Source organism: Equus przewalskii, chromosome 30, assembly GCF_037783145.1.
Source record: "Equus przewalskii isolate Varuska chromosome 30, EquPr2, whole genome shotgun sequence".
NCBI lineage: Eukaryota > Metazoa > Chordata > Mammalia > Perissodactyla > Equidae > Equus > Equus przewalskii.
Window position 1 is genome coordinate 15,942,608 of NC_091860.1, and position 25,806 is coordinate 15,968,413.

The window sequence follows — 25,806 nt, forward strand, 5'->3', positions numbered from 1 at the left end:
ACCAATAGTGGTATTCTTTCCAAACTGCTTTGTATTTAAACTATTATAAAAATGTCTATTTTATACTTATTTAGAAAATTATACACTTTGAAGAATTTTCAAAGAAGCATTCTAAACAAATAGAAGAAAAGCATTTACAGAATACAGGCTGACAAAACACAGGGAGACACATTATATTTTGCTTTAATTCTGTAATCTTCACTTCGTTTTAGCTAAGTCCACACAGTTCTAGTGATCAAAAGTTATGCAAGTTTGTGTGTGTTTATTTGGTTATTGTTTATTTCACACTGAGTGCTTTATTTTTCTTAAACAGCAAACACGCATCAGAGTATCTCCAGGAACACTGGGAATAAATTAATGCAGAGAGTGGTGGGTAGCAAGTTCTGAACATGAGATCCTGTCAGATTGTTCACTCTCTAGAAACTTTACAACCTTTGTTGCTACCCTTACTTCAGTGTTGTAAGACTTTCCAAAGTAAAGCTTTGTCACTGACTGGCCCTATGCTTGAGAGGGCAGAACAGGGTTCTGAGGAGTAGACACTGAAGGAAGGCAGAAATCAGCTTAATGGATGAAGAATTTTCTGATAATTTCAGATGCTGTTACTGGGTTGCATTTTTAGATGCCAAGTTATCATTTGAACGTCTACAATTATTAAAAGATAAACTGAGGCATATTAAAATTTTCAAGAGTTTATTTGAGCAAACATCCATTCTAATCAGGCAGCACCAAACCAGAAGTGGTTAGGAGCGCCATGCACCAGGAGCTGGGGGAAAGGGTTTTATAGAGCAGACCTGGAAAAAAAGCAAGGAAATTACTTGATTGGCTACAGCTTGAGCGGTTGCCTTATTTGGAAAGCGTAGTTGGCTGGTTGTGATTGATTGTTCTTAAATTTTGTTTTCTGGGATACTATGTATTTATAGGAATTGACTCTGGCTTAGGTTCCGGTTTGCTTATGAAGGCTACCACAGCATTAGAGCCACCTGGGTCTAAAAGCCTCCTTGTTTAATTGCTTTGACAGTTGTAATTACTGCAGAGGCATTTCAAACATCTGCTCAAGAATCTTCAGTCAAGTCAGGATATTTCCAACTTTCCTATGGCCTTTGTGAGTCAAAGTTGCAGAGAAAGTAGCTGGCTGTTGGGAGTGGTTGTAAGAAGTATCAACTTTGATTTACTTGGGCATATTTGTGGCAGTAAAAAGATATGACTTAGCTTGGTAAACAGACTTATATTTTCAAATATTATTAGATGGTAATAATTAATAATTCCCTTAATATATTGAGTACTTATTACATAGAAGCTACTATGCTTAAATATATCTCATTTCGTCCCCAGAAAAACCCTATGGTCATGTGTCTATACTTGAGGATCCAGGATTCAAACCTAGGTCTTATTTGACTACAAGAGCATGTGGTCTCTCATAGCCACTGTACTGTCATCAAGAAAGACCACAGCCTTTTTTGTAACACTTTCATTTATTTCTACTCATTCTCTAAGTTTTCACAATTGCTTTTGCATGTCGTAATATCCTATGGAAATATTTTAAAGTTACGTATTGCATAACTTCTCATAAAGTTTCATGTTTATAGTTCTTGAAATAATTTAAATTCACTCTTCTTTGATTATAGCTTTTAGACTTTTTCCTTTTATATTTCCCAGTTGAAATTGTTACAGAAAATATACCCAAGTGAGTTTTCGTTTTAAAAAAATTAACTGCAAAATTAGAAAATTTAGAAAATCAGTAAAGCAAAGATACATCATCTATAATTCCACTGTCTAGATAACATTTTAGAGATTATACACATGCTTTTTTAAAAAACAGAAATAGTATCATATTTAACATACAATTTCATAATGAGTTTATTTCATCTAAAAAGCTGTTGTCTTTCAGTGTCATTTTTAATGGCTATCCAGATCTGTATCCACTGAATAGATAATGTGGATTATTTAACCAATTAGATAACTTCTCAGTTCCCCAGAAAGCAGGAGCTGAGGCAAAGAGTTTCTAAGGGAGTGCGATTCCAGAGAAGAGAAGTGAGGGACGAAAGTAAAGCAAAGGAGAAAATGAAACACTATGAGGACCCGTTGTTGACTTGGCTGCCACTAGGTATGATTGTTTGCTTAATCCTTCTCTGCTATTCTTCAGACACCACGTAAACCCTGTCTCAGGACAGTCTGTTAGGGGAGGGTGCTACTTAGCATCTTCACTTACCCACTGGTCAAAGGTGTGTCCCCTTGGGTGTGACTCCCCTATACTTCCGTGCAGTTAAGCATGAGCAGGGTCCTGCATCAGAACACGTCCCCATCTCAGGGAAGACCTGGAGTGGGGAGTGAAGTGAACATGAGGCGAGGTGGAGAAAGAGCCCATGTGGAGGGAGTGCCACAGGGATGGGTGGAACCAGAGGCAGGTGAGGCTGACAGCATCTCAAGGGTGCATAAGAGGTGTCTACACTATGATTAGGCAATTGTTTTACTATTTAAAAGACATATTACTCAGTTTGGGCTAGTAAAACAAAGTACCACAAACTTGGTAGCTTATAAACAACAGAAGTTTATTTCTCATGGTACTGGAAGCTGGAAGTCCAAGATAAGGGTGTCAGCATGATAGGGTTCTGGAGAGGGCCCTTCTCTGACAGCAGACTGCTGTCTTCTCATGTGCTGGAAAGAGGGCAAGACAGCTCTCTAGGGTCCCTTTTATACGGTCACTAATCCCACTCATGAGGGCTCCGCTCTCACGACCTTATTACCTCCGAAAGGCCCTAGTTTCTAATATCCTCACACTGGGGCGGTTAGGATTTTTACATGTGAATTTAAGTGGGATACATTCAGTCAATTTCATACATCTAAAGCATTTCATTCTTATTTCCTTTGATAAATTCTTAAATCAAAAGGCATTTATATCTGGGGCCAGCCCCATGGCCACGTGGCTAAGTTTGCGCATTCTGCTTTGGTGGCCCAGGGTTTCGTGGTTTGGATCCTGGGTGGGGGCCTAGCACCACTCATCAGGCTGTGCTGAGGTGGCATCCCACATAGCACAACTAGAAGGATCTACAACTAGAATATACAGCTGTGTACTGGGGGGCTTTGGGGAGAAGAAGAAGAAAAAAAGAAGATTGGCAGGGCTGGACCCATGGCACAGTGGTTAAGTTGGTATGTTCCACTTCGGTGGCCTGGGGTTCGCCACTTTGGGTCCTGGGTGTGGACCTACGCACCTTTTGTCCAGCCATGCTGTGGCAGGCATCCCACATATAAAGTAGAGGAAGATGGGCATGGATGTTAGCTCAGGGCCAGTCTTCCTCAGCAAAAAAAGAGGAGGATTGGGTGCAGATGTTAGCTCAGGGCTAATCTTCCTCAAAAAAAAAGATTGGCAACAGATGTTAGCTCAGGTGCCAATCTTTAAAAAAGCAAAAATGTTTATTTCAAAGATTTGGTATATATTACCAAATTTCCCTCTCAAAAGATGTGTTAATTCTCCTGCCCATCAACTGGGGATAAAATTATCTGTTTTCTCCTAGCCCTGACTATAGATCCTAGCTCTGGGAGACAAGATGATAGACTGGAAATATAACAGTTCTGAATTCTGTTTTCTGCAGTTGGACTAGTTACACTTGATAGAATTACCTCAGGAACCAAAGAATTTTCTCTTTAATTCATCAAGTATATTTATTGGGTTCGTCTATGTGCAGGGTTCCCTCTTTATGGGAACACAGAACCTGACAAGAGAGATGTAGTTTTTCCTCTGTAAGTTGACGCTCTGGCAGGAGACAAACACTGAAGTAATAACACTGTCATTGTACCCGTGCTAAGTTTTACAAAGGAGGTGCATTATATGCGATGGTGCTTTCCATAGTTAGCGCTTAAACTGAAGGACTTGCCTTATTCTCGAGGGTCACGGAGAACCAGTATTTTAATAACCAGGTTGGTAACCAAAAAAGAAAAAAATCACACATCTCTAATATTTCAAAAACAAATTAAAAAAGGGAATTGCGATCCTCAAATAATTTGAATAATTTTTTAAAAATCAAGTATATACAGACTTATCCAAGTTAGTGTTGGCCCCTCCAAGAAAGTATCCTTGGAAAAAATGTATATTTATTCCAGGGTTTCTTCTACTCTCTCAAAATTATTTAAAATTCATTTTTGAAAGTGTAACAAAATCAAAAGTGTAATATTTTGAATGCCCTTAATATTGATAACTCATTTTCCTTGAAGACAAGTTAGTTTTTCTGAAACAGCCCAGAGTCATTCAAAGCCATGTTTAGTGGAGAATGGTCAACCTGGGAGGTAAACTTCTTAAATTAAAACCCTTGCCTGACTCTAAAAGTAATGCCCTGTCTTCCCTGTCTACTTCATGCACTGCCTCAGAGGACAATCATGACAATCCGTCAACACCTTTGGAGAGAAAGTCAGTCCTCACCACGGGTCCCCAAAGGTTTCTTAATTTTTTATGGTTCCCATAAGCCACCTTCTTGGAATTTTTATTAAGAACTACAGGTATGCTTGCAGAAATTTCTCAGCATGGATCTGTCAAGAGATGGGATCATAGGCTCTGTCATTTTTTTGTATTTACTCTTGGCAGAAAAAATCAGGGAAAGGGTTTCAGAAGTATCTGTTTATCTGTGTATCTATTTATAATATATATCCTACAAAATCAAATCTTTCTCCTTTAAAAGGAATTGCTAAATATTAACCACAGTTTTAAGCAGCCAAGTACTCATACGTTTATAGGATATTTTTCCTCTCCAATATGTAGAATTTGGGAGAAATAGTGAGAAAGATATTATCTACTATTTACTTTTTTTCCATTGCATATCTTGCTTGTTTTATTTAAAGTCAGGTACATGCTAGGTTTCCCATAATTGTTTAGACTGATAAGTAATTTGTAGTCCATCCACGGAGAGAAAAGCCTTAAAGAGAGTTTTTTGCTAAATGACTCTTGATGGTTGGGCCCAGCATGAGCTCCAGGATAGCTATTGATAATCCTAGAGGGAACTTTTAATCTGGACCTTTCTGCAGACAGCAAAAGAATTAAGGAAAATGAAACCCCCATTATAGAATGAAAAATGTGTCCAACATACCTTCTTGCAACATAAACTTAATTATATGTAAGTAAATTATAAATGGTATATAGCCAAGTTTTATATTAATTGCCACTTATTGCTTCTATGGTTGAGTGGCTCAGAAATCCTTCATCCTGATCCAATATTGCTTCCTTTTCTTACAGGTCTGGGCTCAGCTGGTATGTTTCTCCCAGGATGGTAGCTTTTGTCTGTCTATGAGGTCACTTATTACTAATGGCAGACTGTTTGCAGTTGCCTGAAGTTCAATATAAATATACACTTTATCAAATTTATACAACAAAGGTGTTTCTTTCTAGTGTTCTCTCTCTAAAAAACAAGAAGACCTGATATCAGTTACAGTCATATGTCACATAATGATGGGGATACGTTCTGAGAAGTGAGTTGTTTGGCAATTTCATTGTTTTAGGAACATCGTACTTAGACAAATTTAGATGGTATAGACTACTACACACCTAGGCTGTACGGTACTAATGTATGGAACGACCGTCATATATATGGTCCATCATTGACTAAAACATTGTTATGTGGCGCCTGATCGTACTCAGAAACTGAGAACATCTTTTCTTTCTATTGTGTGCCCCTTTAGCTTTCTGCCTCCTGCTCTGTGTTCTTCCCATGCTCCATGGTGTGCCTCAAGTTTAGAAGTAGCCAGATTTGTACCCATACTCCGCTCCTCTTGGTGGAAAGAGAAGCTTCCCAGCTCCGTCATGCATGGATACAAACATGAGGATCCCCTCACCATAGCTGGGGTCCCCACTAGCATCCTCTGTAACAGCATAAGGAAATTTACTGCTTGTACATTTCATTCTCATTATCAAGTAGCTGCACAAACATGCCACATATTTTTCACTGTATACATTTTAAATATCTTTAACAAGTCCTAGAGAACATCGCAATTGGAAACTGCCCTAAAGGAAAATTAAAATTGCAAAATCCATAAGAATTCTGAGCTGTGGTAAATCAAAGTCAGGGCTCTGCCCAGTGATTGTGTGGGAAGGTGGAACAGGATGCAGTCATTGTGTTACTGCGAAGGCCTGGGTGAGTCCAACCTTGGCCATGAACCAGCTGTGTGACCCAGTGCATGGAAACCTTTCCAAGTTGTGAATCTGAAGTGAGCTGAAACATACAAAACTCTCAGCACAGTGCCTGGCACATGGACACTCAAAAAAATGGTACCTGTCAAAATATGAAGTGTCAGAGGATGTTTCCTCACCAGCCTTGAGTTCTGATACTCTAGTACTAGTGGATAAAGAATGAATTTGCTTATTTGCGGGGTGCGGGGGAAGGAATAAGGGCAAGTATCAGTAAGATGCCTCTTGATCCAGAGATCGGTTAGTACAGCCATTCTGATAGAAAGTTGTACATGGCTGAGCATGCACCCCAGCATTTTGTAGGCACCACCAGGCTAATGAAGCCAACATTGAGTTCGATCCTTCAGAAGGCAAGCTGGTTGCCTTCATGGCTACAGGCTCATCTACCCAGGCCTCCTGGGACTATGAGCTCTTACTAAGAGGCACGGATTAGGAAAACAGTTGGTGAGCCGGCATCCTCACCTTCCTGCAGCCTAACAATTCACACTGATGGTCTAATGGCCCCTTAGTTCACGAGCCTGACTAAGCACCTGGACTGCTGCCAGAAAGTGACTCCGGAACTGGAGTCCACAGTCCTGAAAGGCACCCTGCCTCTGTCCCTCGCTTCCTTGAATGTGAGACAGCAGGTCTGCAGGTGCCCTTCACTTCTAATGTGTGATGATCCTGTGAGCTGTGGCAGTGGTCAGATCTGCAGTGTTCCCCAATCCACCGGGAAAGCTCCTTGCTACCAAAAAGTCTCGTTATGTATTTTTAAATGGCCCATTTTCTATGTGAGAAATTTCAGTGAAATACCTTGAAAAGTAATATTTCATCATCTTGACAGTTAGAATTAAAAGAGCCCTTAGTGATCAAATCCAACTCTCTCATTTTATTTTATTTATTTATTTTTTATTATTATTTTTTATTGAGTTATTGATAGGTTACAATCTTGTGAAATTTCAATTGTACATTAATGTTTGTCAGTCATGTTGTAGGTGCACCACTTCACCCTTTGTGCCCACCCCCCACCCCACCTTTCCCCTGGTATCCACTAAACTGTTCTTGGTCCATAGTTTTAAATTCCTCATATGAGTGGATTCATACACAGATTATCTTTCTCTCGCTGGCTTATTTCACTTAACATAATTCTCTCAAGGTCCATCCATATTATTGCAAATGGAATGATTTTGTTCTGTTTTGCAGCTGAGTAGTATTCCATTGTATATATGTACCACATCTTCTTTATCCATTCGTCTGTTGATGGGCACTTAGGTTGCTTCCACGTCTTGGCTATTGTAAACAGTGCTGCAATAAACATTGGGGTGCACAGGACTTTTGGGATTGCTGACTTCAGGCTCTTTGGATAAATACCCAGTAGTCGGATGGCTGGATCGTATGGTAGTTCTATTTTTAGTTTTTTGAGGAATCTCCGTACTGTTTTCCATAGTGGCTGCACCAGTTTGCATTCCCACCAGCAGTGTATGAGGGTTCCTTTTTCTCCGCAACCTCTCCAACATTTGTTGCTATTAGTTTTAGATATTTTTGTCATTCTAACGGGTGTAAGGTGATATCTTAGTGTAGTTTTGATTTGCATTTCCCTGATGATCAGCGATGATGAGCATCTTTTCATGTGCCTATTGGCCATCCGTATATCTTCTTTGGAGAAATGTCTGTTCATGTCTCCAGCCCATTATTTGATTGGGTTGTTTGATGTTTTGTGGTTGAGTTGCGAGAGTTCTTTATATATTAAGGATATTAAGCCTTTGTCAGATATATGACTTGCAAATATTTTTTCCCAGTTAGTGGGTTGTTTTTTTGTTTCAATCCTGTTTTCATTTGCCTTGAAGAAGCTCTTTAATCTGATGAAGTCCCATTTGTTTATTCTTTCTATTGTTTCCCTTCTCTGAGAAGGCATGGTGTCCAAAAAGATCCTTTTAATACTCATGTCAAAGAGTGTACTGCCTACGTTTTCTTCCAGAAGGCTTATGGGTTCAGGTCTCACCTTTAGGTCTTTAATCCATTTTGAGTTTATTTTGGTGAATGGTGAAAAAGAATGGTCAATTTTCATTCTTTTACATGTGGCTTTCCAGTTTTCCCAGCACCATTTGTTGAAAAGACTTTCTTTTCTCCATTGTATGCCCTCAGCTCCTTTGTCAAAGATAAGCTGTCCATAGATGTGTGGTTTTATTTCTGGGCTTTCAATTTTGTTCCATTGATCTGTGCACCTGTTTTTGTACCAGTACCATGCTGTTTTGATTACTGTAGCTTTGTAGTATGTTTTGAAGTCAGGGATTGTGATGCCTCCCGTTTTGTTCTTTTTTCTCAGGATTGCTTTAGCAATTCGGGGTCTTTTGTTGCCCCATATGAATTTTAGGATTCTTTGTTCTAATTCTGTAAAGAATGTCATTGGGATTCTGATTGGGATGGCGTTGAATCTGTAGATTGCTTTAGGTAGAATGGACATTTTAACTATGTTTATTCTTCCAATCCATGTACATGGAATGTCTTTCCATCTCCTTATGTCGTCATCCAATTCTCTCAGAAAGGCCTTGTAATTTTCATTATATAGGTCCTTCACTTCCTTAGTTAAATTTACCCCAAGGTATTTTATTCTTTTTGTGGCGATTGTGAATGGTATTGTATTCTTGAGTTCTTTTTCTGTTGGTTCATTACTGGAGTATAGAAATGCTACTGATTTATGCAAATTTATTTTATACCCTGCAACTTTGCTGTAGTTGTTGATTACTTCTAACAGTTTTCCAATGGATTCTTTGGGGTTTTCTATATATAAGATCATGTCGTCTGCAAACAGCGAGAGTTTCACTTCTTCCCTCCCTATTTGGATTCCTTGTATTCCTTTTTCTTGCCTGATTGTTCTGGCCAGGACCTCCAGTACTATGTTAAATAAGAGTGGTGATAGAGGGCATCCTTGTCTTGTTCCTGTTTTCAGGGGGATGGGGTTCAGTTTTTGCCCATTGAGGATGATGTTGGCTATGGGTTTGTCGTATATGGCCTTTATTATGTTGAGGTAGTTTCCTTCTATGCCCATTTTGTTCAGAGTTTTTATCATAAATGGCTGTTGGATCTTGTCAAATGCCTTCTCTGCATCCATTGAGATGATCATGTGGTTTTTATTCCTCAGTTTGTTGATGTGGTGTATCACGTTGATTGATTTGCAGATGTTGAACCATCCCTGTGTCCCTGGTATGAATCCCACCTGATCCTGATGTATGATTCTTTTGATGAATTGCTGAATTCTGGTTGCCAAAATTTTGTTTAGAATTTTTGCATCTATGTTCATCAGTGATATTGGCCTGTAGTTCTCTTTTTTCATGGTGTCCTTGTCAGGTTTTGGTATCAGCGTGATGTTGGCCTCATAGAATGTGTTAGGAAGTGTTCCATCTTCCCTAATTTTTTGGAATAGCTTGAAAAGGATGGGTATTAAATCCTCTCTGAAAGTTTGGTAGAATTCCCCAGGAAAGCCATCTGGTCCTGGGGTTTTATTCTTTGGGATGTTTTTGATTGCTGTTTCAATCTCTTTCCTTGTGATTGGTCTGTTCAAATTGTCTGCCTCTTCTTGAGTGAGCTTTGGGAGACTGTAGGAGTCCAAGAATTTATCCATTTCCTCTAGGTTATCCATTCTGTTGGCATATAGTTTTTTGTAGTATTCTCTTATAATCTGTTGTATTTCTGCAGAGTCTGTTGTTATTTCTCCTTGCTCATTTCTGATTTTGTTTATTTGAGCTTTCTCCCTTTTTTTCTTTGTAAGTCTGGCTAGTGGTTTATCAATTTTATTTATCTTCTCAAAAAACCAGCTCTCTGTCTCATTGATCCTTTCTATAGCCTTTTTCATTTCAATAGTATTTATTTCTGCTCTGATTTTTATTATTTCTCTCCTTCTGCTGACTTTGGGCTTCATTTGTTCTTTTTTCTCTAGTTCAGTTAGGTGTGCTTTAAGGTTGCTTATTTGGGGTTTTTCTTGTTTGTTAAGATATGCCTGTATTGCAATGAATTCTCCTCTTAATACAGCTTTTGCTGTATCCCATATGAGTTGGTATGGCATGCTATCATTTTCATTTGTTTCCAGGTATTTTTTTATTTCTTCTTTAATTTCTTCAATGATCCATTGCTTGTTCAGTAGTGTGTTGTTTAGTCTCCACATCTTTGTGCCTTTCTCAACTTTTTTCTTGTAATTAATTTCTAGCCTTATAGCACTATGATCTGAGAAGATGCTTGTTATTATTTCAATTTTTTTAAATTTGTAGAGGCTTGCCTTGTTTCCCAACATATGGTCTATCCTAGAGAATGTTCCATGTGCACTTGAGAAGAATGTGTATTCAGCTCCTTCAGGGTGGAGTGATCTATATATGTCTATTAAGTCCAATTGTTTTAGTTTTTCATTCAGCTCCACTATTTGCTTGTTGATTTTCTGTCTGGATGATCTGTCCATTGATGTGAGTGGGGTGTTGGGGTCCCCTACTATTATTGTGTTGTTTTTAACATCTTCCTTTAGGTCTGTTAATAGTTCTTTTATGAATCTTGGTGCTTCTGTGTTGGGTGCATAGATATTTATAAGCGTTATTTCTTCTTGATGAAGTGTCCCTTTGATCATTATATATTGTCCCTCTGTGTCTCTCTTTACCTGTCTTAGTTTGAAATCCACTTGGTCTGATATGAGAATTGCAACACCTGCCTTTTTTTCCTTGCTATTTGCTTGAAGTATTGTCCTCCACCCCTTCACCCTGAGTCTGTGTTTGTCCTTGGGGCTGAGGTGTGTTTCCTGGAGGCAACAAATTGTTGGATCTTGTTCTTTAATCCATTTTGCCACTCTGTGTCTTTTTATTGGAGAGTTCAATCCATTCACATTGAGAGTGATTATTCATGCATGTGGACTTAATGCTGTCAATCTGTCACTCATTATCTTCTTTTCCTGTGTGCTTTAGCCTATCCATTTAATACTGCAATTTCTTATGCTGGGTTTCTTAGATTTTTCCTTATTTATGATTTGTGACTCTGTTCTGTACTTTATTTTAGTGTCTACCTTGAAGTTTGTATTTAGAATCTCGTGTATATTATAGTCTGTTCTCTGGTGGTCTCTTACTTACTCGACCAATACTGATTTAGACCCTTTGCTAATCCCCTCCTAAATAATTATTTTCATTTTTTATTCCAACTCGTCTTATTAATTTGTAGTTAGAGTGCTAAGATCGTCCTTGCTTTGGTAGTTTCCTTACCTTTACCCTAATGCTATAATTGAATATTTGCTATCCTGTTCTGGTTCTATCCATCGGTCTCCCTAGTCTGTGGCTTGTGTCCCCTTTCTCCCTTTTTTCTTTTTTTCAAGTATGAGAGCCTTCTTGAGGATTTCTTGTAATGGAGGGCTTTTAGTTACAAATTCCCTTAACTTTTGTTTGTCTGGAAAAGATTTAATTTCTCCCTCATATCTGAAGGAAATTCTTGCTGGATAGAGTATTCTTGGCTGAAGGTTTTTATCCTTTAAAGCTTTGAATATATCACTCCATTCTCTCCTAGCTTGTAGGGTTTCTGTAGAGAAATCCGCTGACAGTCTGATAGGGGCTCCTTTATAGGTTATTCTCTCTTTTTTTTCTTGCTTCCCTGAGTATTCTTTCCTTATCATTCCTATTTGCCAACTTTACTATTATGTGCCTTGCGGTGGGTCTTTTTACATTGACAAATCTAGGAGATCTAAAACCCTCCTCTACACACATTTCTCTGTTGATCCCTAGATTTGGGAAGTTCTCTTCAATAATTTCGTTAAGCACACTTTCTGCTCCATTTTCCTTTTCCATATTCTTGGGAATTCCTATGATCCTTATGTTCTTACTCCGCATTGAATCCATTATCTCTCGGAGATTTTCCTCATTTTTTTTAATTCTTAGTTCTCTTTCTTCCTCTGTCTGGCGCCATTCAGCCTGTCTGTCCTCGATTATGCTGATTTGCTCCTCTAGGTTGTCTACACGGGCATTCAGGGAATCTGTATTCTGTTTTATCTGGTCCATTGTGTTTTTCATCTCAAGTAATTCTGTTTGATTCTTCTTTATGATTTCAATCTCTTTTGTGAAGTAACTCCAGAACTCGGCTTGTTTCTCTATCTTTCTCTCTACCTCATTGAGTTTTTTGATTATAGCTGCTCTGAATTCATTATCACTTAGTTTACCTAATTCCAAGTCCTCAGGACTTAATTCTGTGTTTTTATTGTTTTCCTTCTGGTCTGGGGCTTTTATAAATTGCTGGATGGTAGAGGAGCGGTTTTTTCTCTTGGTGGTAGAATTCAGTTGCGGTTACAGCCTGTCGCCACTAGATGGGGGTCGAGAGCAGCGTGTTAGCTCTCCGCCTTGGGGCAAGATGGCTGCTCCCACTGGCTTTGTTGGGGGGGGAGGGCGGGGGCTGTTACTCAGACGCGCCGGTCTGGGTTCAGATCAGTTCTGTTCTCTGGTCTCCCAAGGCCCTTGATTTATAGGGTCCCCGCGGACGGAAGCTTCCCCCCCCCTCGCGTCAGCAGGTCTCCACTGAATCAGCGGCAGGAGTCCTGGATGATCCCCCGGTCGCGCGGCCCCTCCCCCGCTCCCTCCTGACCGCGCCACAGCGATCGCAGACTCTAGGGGAGGGAGCGATGTTCTCTCCTACCGTTCCAGCGCCTCCAAGGGTGTAAGCAAGGTTATGATCTCCGCCTTCTTGGTATTGTAGGTCTCTAACGAGCTGGCATTATGTTTATTCTCTGAAATTCAGTTCTTCCAATCTTTTGTTGTATTTTGGAGGGGAGAGAATCCCGGGTCAGCTCACCCCGCCATTTTGCTCCGCCCCTCCAACTCTCATTTTGAAAGTGAAAAGATGAATCCCAGCAATTTTGGGTCTTGGTCAAGGTCACAGACATTGCTTGGCAGGGAGCTGCATCTGGGGCTCTGAGCCCCTTGTCCAATGACACCCTGGCCCTATTTCTGAGACATGGAAGACAGAATTGAAACCTCAGGAAATCATTTTTCACGTTACATGGTAGTTTCCTATTGCTGTTTTAGAGCCAGAAGAGATAAGTATTTTTAAGAAGCAAGAACAACTGAAAAGTCAGTCTCCTTCTCCATGTTGGCTATTTGAAGCAAGTTGGGTTAGTTCTATGTGACTGTGTGACTGAGAGGAGGAGGCGCACGTCTCTGGCTTCACTTCCTAACAGACCAGTGCACCAGGTGAGGATTGACTGATGTCTTCAGACACTGATAAGTCCAGAGTCTGTTCCTAGGAAAATGCTTTACACGAGTCATTAAGGCTATTTCTGGGCTTGCTGTCTTGTATTGAATATAAACCAGCACTGCTTATTCTGAATTTAAATGTGATTTCATTGCGGGAAGGAGAGAGCATAACATTATTTTCAGGGCTTGGTGGGGGAAATATTAAAAAAAAGACTAGGGGTAAATCAGTAGACTTTATAAGATATTACTTTTATAAGTCCTTTGAATAACAACTCTGATACTACCTTTATACTTTTTAACACGTTAACTTAAATTGAAATACTCTTATCCAAAGCATGCACTTATTTCCGTTGCAGATGTGTCATGCCATTGTGTACCAAATAGAATCACCTGTGACGCTTTTGAAAAAATAAGGGTACTTGGCCACACCTGAAAAGTACTACACTGAATTGTCAGTGAGTGGAGCCATAGCATAAATACTTTTTACTGATGACCTTTAAAAGCACTATAGTTGACTCTCAGGCATGTTCACGATTAAGAACCACTGATACCACAAACAGCAATGCAGATTCTGCTGCACTGCTGGAACGTCTGCTCATGCTCAGCAATGGGAATCTCCATGTGAAGAGAGAATGTATTCTGTGGCAGTGATGCTCAAACTTTGTTTCCCATCAGATTCAGCTTCTGGGGGTGGGGCTTGTCAAAAATACAAATGGCAAGGCTCACCCCTAACCTAAAAACCTGAAATTATGCAGAAAGGTGGGCTTAGGTAGCTGTATTTTTAACAAAGCTATACAGAATACTCAGAAGCACCCAGAGTTTGGGAACTAAAACTTTCTGGGAGGTTTCTTAAAGACCACTTGTTTTCTAAAAAATTGAACTGAAAACAGGAAACCAAGGCTATTAAGGACATGTCGCTGTATCAGACACAATTTTAAACCAGACCTCATTTAAACTGAGGTCACTAAAGCTCTTCTATTTTCCCCACTCTGTGTTGACATTAAGTTAAGGAGGTGGCTTATATCATGGAACCCAGGTAGGCAGGTAGAGTGTCCAAATATTGAGACTTCTTATTCAAAAATGTTTCATCAGCTTGTCAATCTTGGGTTTAAGAAGATAGAAGAAGTGAGACCAGCAAGGTATCTTCCACCAAAAGCAAATAAAGGAAAGTAAAACTCTCAGGTGCAGCGGAGATCAAAGAGCAGATGGAGTAGCAATAATGGTTGTGAAGGAGCCAAACAGAGAGATGACTGTAGTTAAACAGGGAGATACTGGAGTTTAATGTTTTTGTAGTGGGACATATTTGTTACTTTATGTGTACTTATTCTAAAAGCAGTTAAGAAGAAAACTGTGTGGTGGTGTTATGTTGGATAGTTGGTGCATATTTGTATAGGGACTTACAACTCAAGACATCTTTACAGACATTTCATCATTCACTACATACATCTCTCTACCTAGCCAGTTCTTCCTTACCTCAATTGTAAACTGAAAATTTCAAGATCCCTTCTGAGTCAGAATGTGAAATGCTTTCAGTAGGTAAATTAGGTTTTGTGATTCCCATTTTGCATATGAAGAAAATTAGATGGCAGATCCCAAACCACATGGCTATTTGTGGTAGAGGTTGGACTTTGACCTGTAATTCCAATTCTACTACATTGTAATTTCTGCTCCAGTTTAGGCTTCTGCCAACTTGTGCTCCATAGGAAGTAGATTAAGGGCATTTTAACAAAGACCAGTGGCAGCAGGATAATGCTATCTTGGAGGTAATTATACTAATAAGAATGAATTGTTAAGATGTTAAAATAAATATTTTAATGACATTTTGTGAGGAAAAAGGTAGTTCTTTTTTATCATGTGCCAATAATTTAATGTTTTCCATAAACAGTAATTTGATAAAATTTCCAGTCCTTACATTTAACCATGCTACATGTGTGAGACTTGAAATGGCATTCATCATAGCATTAAACCTATTTGGAACCAGGAGAATGGAAACTTGCATGCTTGGCTCTTACATTCATATGCTTCCCAACTTGCATGTCTGTCTCCTTGACCAGACTGAGTTGTTTTAATGACAAATGGTGTTTTCTTTATCATTTTATTCTGCATTTATTGCTGTGAACTTCCCTCTTAGAACTGCTTTTGCTGTATCCCATTTTACTGCAGCCCCCCAGTTTTTGCAACTGCCTCTCAGGGGACACCTCCTGATCGCCTGGCTCTGGTGACCAGTGATGCTTATGCTTATGGTCCCACAGGATTGTGAATCTTTTCATACTTATAAAAGCTGCTGCCTGATCGTCTGGATTTCAGTCACCCTGGTATCTAAGTGCTTACGGAGATTCTCCCCTTTGGGACACTGATATCCCTTGAGAGTTGGGACCTTTAACTACTGGGAGCTATTAAAAATATAATAGGCTGTTTGGATAAGCACAAAGGTTTGAGAGATGACAAAGAGCCGGGGCATGGTTGAATGACATGGTTCATCTCCTACACGAGGCCATTCCTTCATGACTGGAAGAAGTGGTTGTTTGCTCTACTGCATAGAAACCAACACAGAGAATCAAGCAAAATACCCAAATGAAAAAACAAGATAAAACTTCAGAAAAAATCTTTAATGATACAGAGGTAAGTAATTTAGCTGGTAAAGAGTTCGGAGTAATGGTCATAAAGATGCTTACCAAATTGGGGAGAAGAATGGATGAACACAGTGACAACTTCAACAAAGGGATGGAAAGATATAAGAAAGTACCAAATAGGACTCACAGAACTGAAAAATACAGTAATTGAACTGAAAAATACACTAGAAGGCTTCAACATCAGAGTAGATGAAACAGAAATAAGTATCAATGAACTTGAAGACAAGGCAGTGGAACTCGTCCAGTCAGAGCAACAAATAGAAAAAAGAATGAATAGAAGTAAAAATAGCTTAAGGGACTTATGGGCCAACATCAAATGGACTAACATTCATGTTATTGGGCTCCCAAAAGGAGAAGACAGAGACAAAGGGTACATGTCTTATTTGAAGGAAAAGTGGTGAAAACTTCCCTAACCTAAGGAAAGAAGCAGACATCCAGCTCCAGGAATCCCAGAGAGCTCCATATAAGATGAATCCAGAAGGACCCACTCCAAGACACTTTATAAGTAAAATGCCAAAAGTTAAAGACAAGGAGAGAATCTTAAAAGCAGCAAGAGGAAAACAGCTTGTTATGTACAAGGGAATCCCCTAAGACTATCACTAGACTTGTCAACAGACACTTGGCAGGCCAGTATATTCAAACTGCTGGGGGAAAAAAGAAAAGAACCAAAAACCTTCAACCAAAGATACTCTGCCTGGCAAAGTTATCATTTAGAATTGAAGGAGATATAAAGATCTTTCTAGACAAGCAAAAGCCTAAAGGAGTTCATCACCATTAGACCAACCTTACAAGAAATGTTGAAAGGATTTCCTTAAGTAGAAAAGAAAGGGCACTAACCAGTAACAGGGAAACGTATGAAAGTATAAATCTCACTGGAAAAGTAAATATTTAATAAAGATAGTGGATCAATCACTTATAAAGCTAGTATGCAGATTAAAGGACAAATGTAAAAATAACTATAACTACAATAATTGGGTAAGGAATACAAAAGATGTAAAATGTGGCACCAGAAACATAAAATGGAGGAGGTGGGGCGAGTATAAAAATATTGAGCTTTAGAATATGACAACAACTTAAGTTGTTGTCAACTTAAAATAGACTGTTATAAGTTGTTCTGTGTAAGCCTTATGGTAAACACAAAGCAAAAACCTGTAGTAAACACACAAAAGATAAAACATAGCACTAAAGAAAATCATCAAAACCACAAAGGAAGAGAGCAAGAGAAGAAGAAAGGAACAGAGGAGAGGTATAAAATAGCCAGAAAACAATTAACCAAATGGCAATAAGTACAAATCTATGAATAATTAGTTTAAATGTAAGAGGACTGGACATTTTTAAAAACTCACTAGGTGATTCTTCTGTGTAGCCTGGATTGAGAAATACTGTAGAGAAAGATAGTAGACTAAATTGTTTTAAGAAAACTTTGTCGTCATTTAAATGGTTAATGAAGCCTCTTCACTTGTACCATTTCATAGTTTAACTTAGTGTGTAACCAGAAGGTTCTTAGTGTATTACTTACGTTTGATTGGAAAATTTCTGTCATCTTTGACCAATACATAATGCTACGTTATTAGGAGTGAAGCACAATCAACTGTCTCTGGATAAGAATCACCAAGTCGCCGGTAGCCACATACATGTTTTAGTGTTTTCATATTGGAGTTCAGTTTTTAAATATTTCTGAAATAAATTAGACCATTGAGAGAAACTATCTGTAACAAGTCAAGCTGTTTTTAGTGTTTAGTGTGGAGGGACTGCTCTTCAGGTGCCTAAATTATTTGCGTTGATTTTAACGCTTCATATATGCACAGAGAGGGGGTTGGTGTCTCCTTTCTCACCAGTGATTTTCTGTCTGAAGTAGTGATCTTGGAGTCACTTTGAGAGTGTTATAACCTTCTCACAGTTCTCGAGGACATACTAGTAAGTGTCAGTGTTTTGGTGTGAGAATGAATTGAAACCTTTAAACTTTAAAAATAAATAGCCCTATGCTTGTTAGCATCTATTGTTTTTCTTGCCAAGTAATTTTAAAAATGAACTAGTTTGTGATACTGTTCTATCTTATTTAAGGCTGACTCATCCTGTTGTAGCAGTCCTTATATAATTAATACTAATAAGCAGTTAATGATGTAATATAACTTACTGCTGTAAATGGAGGCTATATTTGGGTTATAAAATGTGGTAGTATATTTCTAGGTGCCAATCAGAAATAGCTAAGACTTTTTTACATTTTACTTTTCTCCTACTGAAATGTGGTATTGGTGGGGAGATAGGAACGCAAACATGCCTTTGAGCAGCATTAGCAGCATAAAACTAGGATTGTTATATGGGAGTTAGATGGTGAAGCACCTGAAATTGCAAAATTGTGTACATTTTCTGGGAAAAAGATCTAGAGCTTTCTCATAATTCTAAGAGGTCTCTGGCCTCCCAAATATTGAGAACCATTGAGTTGAGAAAGGACCTTATGCTTTTTTTTTGCTGGATTGCTTGGGGAAATGTGTTGTATGTGTCTGTGAATGTCCTGTGAGATCATAGGATTCTCTAGGAAATTTCGAATTTCCTGACACCAGTATGTTTACAAAAAATGTATTCTTGGCACAGGATGCTGTACTGGATTACCTCCTGAGGTTTCTTTATGTTCTCTGATTCTGAAATTTAAAATGATTTAGAATTATTGATAATTTATTTCTTTTCCTTATAGAATTTGCCTTCTGCTCTAGCAACTCATGTTCTGGATCCTCAGCCTGGAGAGAAGATTCTAGATTTGTGTGCAGCACCTGGAGGCAAAACAACACACATTGCAGCACTAATGCATGATCAGGTGAGACTGTCTTCACTGCAGAACTATTCTCACCATATTACATCTTTCAGTGATGAAGGTGGAACTACGTGAACTTATGAAACATTGTACTGATATTCATAACCTGATTTATTTCAGATTCAGCCAAAGTGAAGACCATTAGTGATGTAAATCATCACATATTAAATTTAGTAGACACTTGTCATTTGTGAAGACTATCTCAAGACCTTCTTGAATCCCAAATTTGCTAATACATTTATAAAATAGAATTTTTCCCTCATAAAATTGTTTAAATGAAACATTTAAGACATCTTTTCATGTTCGTAATTATAAGACTTGACACTTTTTAAACTGGTAAAATAGATTCTGCCACTAAAAATTGACAGTATACTATTGAAGTGTCAAAATATATATTGTTGATATATATACACATACATGTGTGATATGTATATATGCACACACACATATTGAACACACGTGTGTGTGTATTTTCTTCATGGGGTTCATAAAAACCTAATGATCTTGCTTAATTATAAAGCCTGCTTCATTGTCACAAAATGTAAGTCTGTCCTTGGATAACTTTAGCTCAGGTTTTACTGCTTTTTCCTATGTGTGCGTGTTTGCCAATGTGTGTTCTTTCTTTATGGCCTATTTTTATCTGTGTTCAAAACTCACTGTGGCCTCGCAACCATTCGGAACTTCAACTGAGATTCTTCAAGTCAAGAAGGATATGGCCAGTTGTCCCTATCTTTCCTGTTTGTTTCAAATTCCGTAAAACTAAATGGCTCCTAAAATACTTACCCATGCTAGTATCTTCACAGTAGCTTCCTTTATCTGGAGTCATACTTTGGTTGATTGATTGATTAAACAAATATTTAATTAGTACTTACTGTGTGCCAAGTACTGCTGATACAGCAATAAACCGCAGTGACCAAAATTTCTTTCCTCATGGAGCTTACATTCCAGTAAGAGGAGACAGATAATAAACAGGTGAATAAAAGATATGGCATATGTGGTTGTGATAAGGGCTATGGTGAAAAATGAAGGAGGGTTAGGAGAATTGGAAATCCTGAGGAGCGGGAGAGGGAGTTTGCAGTTTTAAATAGGGTGGGGAGGGAGATCCACACTCTGAAGGTGGTTTTTGGGGAAAGACTTAAAGGTGATGAGCAATATGGAGATCTGTGGAAAGAAAGTTCTAGCTAGAGGGAACACTAAGTGTGACTGCTCTGAGGCTGGAGGGAACCTGATTTGTTTGAGGAACCTCCGTGGTTTTGCTGAAGTAGACTAAGTGAGGAGGCGAGTGGGAGGAAGTGAGATCAGACAGGTAGGACCTGGAGGGGAGGGCCAGGGAGGACATTTGGGTAGAGCAGTTGTGCATGGACCAACAGGACTTGAGTTTTACTCAAGTGATGGCAAGTCATTGGAGGTTTTGAGCAGAAGAGTGACATAAGCCTACTTAGTATTTAAAAGTATCATTCTGGCTACTCCATTGAAAACATGCTGTAAGAGGGCAAGGGCAGAAGCAGAGAATAATTCAGGGAAAAGTTGTGGAGGTGGTAAAAAGTGGTCAGATTCTGGAAATGTTTTCCAGGTGGGGCTGTTTAGGAGTTGTTAATAGATTGGATGTGGGTTGTGAAAGAGAGAGTAGTCAAAGGTGACTACTGAGGGTTTTGGCTTAAGGAACTGGACAGATAGAGTTGCTGGATGTGGATGACTATGGGGAGGAGCAAGTATTGCATGGAAAAATCAGAAATTTTGTTTTAGATATATTAAAGTGAAGTGTCTATTAGACATCAAAGAGATGATGTTGAGCAGGCAACTGGATAGTTGAGTCTAGAGGACAGGAGAGAGGTCTGGATTGGAAATATAAATTTGGAAGTCATCAACTTACAGATGACAATGTCGAGCCATAAACTGATGTGATTGGCAATAGAAGGTAGAAGAGGACAGAAGATTGAGCCTCCTGGGTACAGGATGCCAACACTCAGAGGTTGGAGAAGTGAGAAGGAATGGCCAGTGATGCGGGAGAAAGACCTGAGGAGTGCGATACCCTGGAAGCCATGTGAAGAAAGAAGTTGAAAGGTGTTGGTGAGATTCGCTGTCAAATGTCGTTGCTGGGCCATATAAGATGAGGACTGAACGCCCAGTGGATTCAGCACCATGTAGGTGTGGGGGGACTGGAATTGGCCACCCCAAGATATGTTTCTTTGGCATGAGGAATATTTTGGGCTGGTTACTTTTAAAAAAACTGCAGACAGGAAAGAAACTCTGAAAAGTAGAATTTACTTACCATTTGTTAAGAGACATTTACATTTGTAAAGGGAATCTCCATCTGTAAAGGTGTCTCCCTCTCTGTACCAGGAAGGAGGGGGTATGACCTTATCTCTAGAAACTCTTAAACAAGGTGGAGGGCAAGGACTTAAATCTGCATAATAATCTTACTCTTGTTTACTGTACTTGTCTGGTAACCTCCTGTAAGTGACTCCCCCCACCCCCAACATCCTCCTTTGTCTTTAGCTGAAGATAATATTTAAGGTGGTGGCTTCAGTCATTTTGGTGAGTTACTTAGCTTGCCTGAACCTCTCCCATGTATACATGTTATAAAGCTTTGTTTAATTTTCTCCTGTTATTCTGTCTCATGTGAATTTAATTCGTTCTCTGGCCAGAAGGACCCAGAGCAGGTAGAGGAAATGTCTTCCTCCCCTACACAGGTGATTGGTGACCTTGTTGTGAGCAGTTTTGGTGAGTGGAAATGCTTGCTTGGATTGAGAATAAGAGGAATCAAAGAAAATGAATGAAGACTCCTTTTTTGGGGGGGCAGGGGTTGTTTGTACAGGAGAGCAGAGAAATGGGGCAGTAGTTGGAGGTGAACTCAGGGAGGTCTTTTTTTAAGATGAGAGAAATAACAATGTTTGTATGCTAATGAGAAAGATGTGTTGAAAGGGAAAATTGGTGACACCAGAGGGAAAAGGGAAAATTGCTGGAACAGTATCTTTGAGTAGGTGAATTGGGTTGAGATTTGATGCACAGGTGACTTTAGATGGTAGCATGAGACAGTTTATCTATGGAAATAGGAAAGACTGAGTACATGGGTGCACATATTGGTGGACTAGTAGATATGGTAAGAGATGAGAAATTCTCTTCTGGTTGTTCCAGTTTTCTTAGTGAAATAGGAAGCAAGGTTATCAGATGAGAATGGGGATGGGGAAGCAGGTGGTAAGAGTTTTGAGAAGATACAAGATATTAATAGAGGAAACTGGGAATGAGAATGGGCTATGGACACGTCTGCATCAAGGGCTGTGAATCTGGTGGTCATGAATTTAAAGTAAGGTGAGTTGGGACAGTGATGTGCTTTTTAGCTGCAAGGCGTAGACATGAAGTTGGTGAAGGATTGGATTTAATCCCAGCTACGTTTTTGTCATGTATATATCCAGGACACAGACGCATGGGAGTTGAGCATGGATCTAAGGGAATGATTATGATGAGCCATGGACTCTAAGCTGGGTAAAGAGCATAGCAAGGACAGTAAAAAAGTGGGAGCAGTGGGTTTGTTTTTTTCTAAATTGTCAGATTTATACAGTCGTAGGAATTCCTATGTGCTTAGGAAACTCAGGAATTTTCTGTATGATACTAATTTATAAATAAGAAAAAATTACATACTTGAGATGTAAGAGTTTCTGGCCTAGAAATACACCTCCAGAAGGCTAGCAAAGCCCTTCTGCTCTAGCTAATTTACTTGGTGGAAGATAGACTGTCTGTGCTCCCACTCCCAAAATTGCCAGATGATGAACTTTATCAGGTGATCCGTTATTTATCTATATTTGATGATTCTTAAGACAGTCAAGTGATTTACAAGCAATCTTGCACAGAAAATAGTAGGAACTTTTACAGTGTTAAGATGAAATTGTAGGGGCCCGCCCCGTGGCCGAGTGGTTAAGTTCGCATTCTCCGCTTTGGCGGCCCAGGGTTTCGCCGGTTCGGATCCTGGATGCGGACATGGCACCGCTCATCAGGCCATGGTGAGGCGGCGTCCCACATGCCACAACTAGAAGGACCCACAACTAAAATATACAACTATATTCTGGGAGGATCTGGGGAGTAAAAAAGCTGGAAAAAAAAAAAGATTGGCAACAGTTGTTAGCTCAGGTGCCAATCTTTAAAAAAAAAAAAAAAGGTGAAATTGTGGCTTTTCAATTTCATTACTGCAAGTCATTTTAATTATTCAAAGACTTCCAATGAAAATTCACATTACTGACACATTAGTATTTCACTTTAACACTATTAGAATTTCTGAAACATTCACAATGTCACAAGCAGGGGGATAAAACATAAATTAAACCTACTATCTCTGCACTATATATATATGTGTGTGTGTGTATACACTATATAAATACATATGCAGCATATAATGTACTCTGTGTGTGTGTATATATATATATGCACTCTCTATATGCGCCACACACATATACACACTCTTGCGTAGCTCTAGTATAACCTCAGTGAGTAGCCTTAAGTAACTAGGAAATAGGAAAGATCTCCAATAGGAAAAGATTTGTTGTTTAAATTTTGGGGAATTAATGCTCTTGGTTCATTAGAGGAGATATACTTGGCTGTTTACTTATACTGTTCCTTGTCCAAAAAGAATTTAAGGTGGTAACAGTAAAAACTCTTTAGGTAAAAATGCATGAAATACCACCAGTGCATAAAATGAAGAACACAAAATAGAAGGGTTCATTTTATGGAGTTGTGGTGTTTAATGCAAACTATTATTTCACTTTACCTGAAAGCTTAAATGTAAAGGTTTGTTTTGAGGAAGTGATAATAATCTTTCCTTAACTTACGGTCTGATATTTATTGTTTTGCTTAGAGTTATTTATTCATAGATATATTATTCTCTCTAGTAAGAAGTCTTTCCAAAGAAAGTCGGGATAGTGTAGTTGTATCCCTTTTCTGTTGGTTTTATAGTGCTGTGTAAATATGACCACAAAACCTTGGTGGCATACAACTAAACATTTATTCTGCTCAGGGGTCTGGGATTCAGCTGGTCCCTGCTAGGCTTGCTTGTGCACCTGATCAGCTGCGGGCTAGCTAGGGGTTTTGATGATCTCGGGTGGGCTCCTTCACTTGGCTTTGGCTGGTGTTGGCTTATCTAAGGTGACCTCAGCTGAGACCACTAGGGTGCCCTGCCTGCAGTCTATGTGTCTCTTCTCCTCCTGTTAGGACCAGGGGGCTAGCTCAGCAGAAGGCTATCACTGAGTGTTGGCAATGGCAGAGGGCAAAGCAGAGCAAGGCCTCCTGTTCAAGTGTCTTTCACGTCTCTGTTTGTATCACATTTACTTTCATCCCATTGGCCAAGAAATTGCATGACTGAGCCTGAGTCGGAATGGCAGGGTACTGCAAGGAAAATGGCAAAGGGTGAGCAACTCCAGTTGGAGTTAGGCAATTTCCCCCAGTGGACCAGCAATGTAGAAATGAACAGCCTGAATAGAGGTATCTGAGCCAGAATGAATTCTAGTTTTTGTTGCTGTTTTCAGTTTGTTGGTGGTGATTTGTTTTTGATAGTCAAGCAAGTTTTGTGTAAGTGTAGCCTCTTCTCTGTGTTTTTGGAAAGATAGCCTTCAGCCAGTGGAGTTACTCCTTCACTGTAGTACATTTAAACCTTATTCTGATTGTATTTGCCTACTTTTCCAATTCAACTCACTTGAAATGGTTTTCCTGTTTGTGAAAGTATTACTTAGAAGCATGTCTACCACTAAACCTGGTGTCATATTTGGGAACATTATCAGCAAATTTCTAGTATTTTATAGTCTGTAACTGATGTATATATCATACAAGGACAGTGTATATAAAAGGAGCAAAAGCAAGAAAATATATGGAAGGGTTAATTTCACTATCCCTGCAATATCGTTTCATAGTATGTTTTAAAATATCATAGGAATGTCACAATGCATTCGTAAAAATGTGGCCTCTTGTCTTCATTGACTTTAACTTAACTGAAGTGTTATCATATAAAAATATTTTTGAACTACTTTTTATACCAGTCCAGAACATTTTGTTGGATATACTGGCGTATCACCTGAATTTTGTTAGGTGTATGGCTCAGAAGATATTGAGATGAAGATTGATTTTACAGGTAACATTGATCTGTGTCTCAAAGCACTAGAAGGCACAAGTCTCAGAACATTACTTCATACTCTTCCAGAAGTGAGCAAGGCACATCAAATTGGTGATTTTGAATATGTACCTCCAATGGATATTTTTAAGTTTCTTTAGAAGATTGCAAACAGTATTTTTGGTTTTGAGTTTTGTTGATTAAAAGTAGCAGGGCATTGTGAGAAAATTAATTATCTGACAAGAATGTGTTTTTTCAAAGGAAAGAAGTATTTGATGTACATTTGATATATATTTGGTTAATGAATTCAGCTTTAAAACTAGGGGTAGAAGGAAAGTGGGGAAGACCATAATTTTTAATGTGTTTTTCTCATTATTAATAATTTTCATGATTGCTTTGGATTTACACTTTTATGGCTTTTTTTTTTTTTTTAGGGAGAAGTAATAGCACTGGATAAAATATCCAACAAAGTAGAAAAAATAAAGCAGAATGCTTTATTGTTAGGGTTGAATTCTATTAGGGCATTTTGCTTTGATGGAACGAAGGCACTTAAACTCGATATGGTTAAGAACACAGAAGGTGAGTTTAATTTTATCTTTTAAAGATTTTTATAACTGGCTTTTACAAACAAATATATTTTGTTATCATTCTCAGCATATTCATGGGGCCTTGAAACTTTGGCATGAATCTAAGATGTTTTTCCATAATAGGTGTCTTTTTCCTTTTCATCTCATGTCTGAGTATCAAGTTTTTAATAATATAGGTCAAACCTCCAAGACTTGGTCAAACTCTTTGTTCTTAATATATTTATTTTAATTTCTTATTACATCTCAGAAAACTTCTGAACTTTGCAATTTTATGATTCCTGAACTATTTTTTCTTCGTTTTTCTTGAGGAATGGAGCTCTGGAGCTA

General features: G+C 38.7%; 1 protein-coding gene across 4 annotated transcripts in view; it reads left to right on the plus strand.

Moving 5' to 3' along the window:
• Positions 1-25,806, plus strand: part of NSUN6 (NOP2/Sun RNA methyltransferase 6) — an 80,291-nt gene that overhangs the window by 30,597 nt on the left and 23,888 nt on the right. For all 4 annotated transcript variants that reach the window (XM_070601317.1, XM_070601319.1, XM_070601315.1 and 1 more), the window contains exons 7-8: positions 18,682-18,801; positions 25,327-25,471. In XM_070601317.1, the coding sequence (XP_070457418.1) occupies positions 18,682-18,801; positions 25,327-25,471 (265 nt within the window). The remainder of the gene's footprint in view (positions 1-18,681; positions 18,802-25,326; positions 25,472-25,806) is intronic.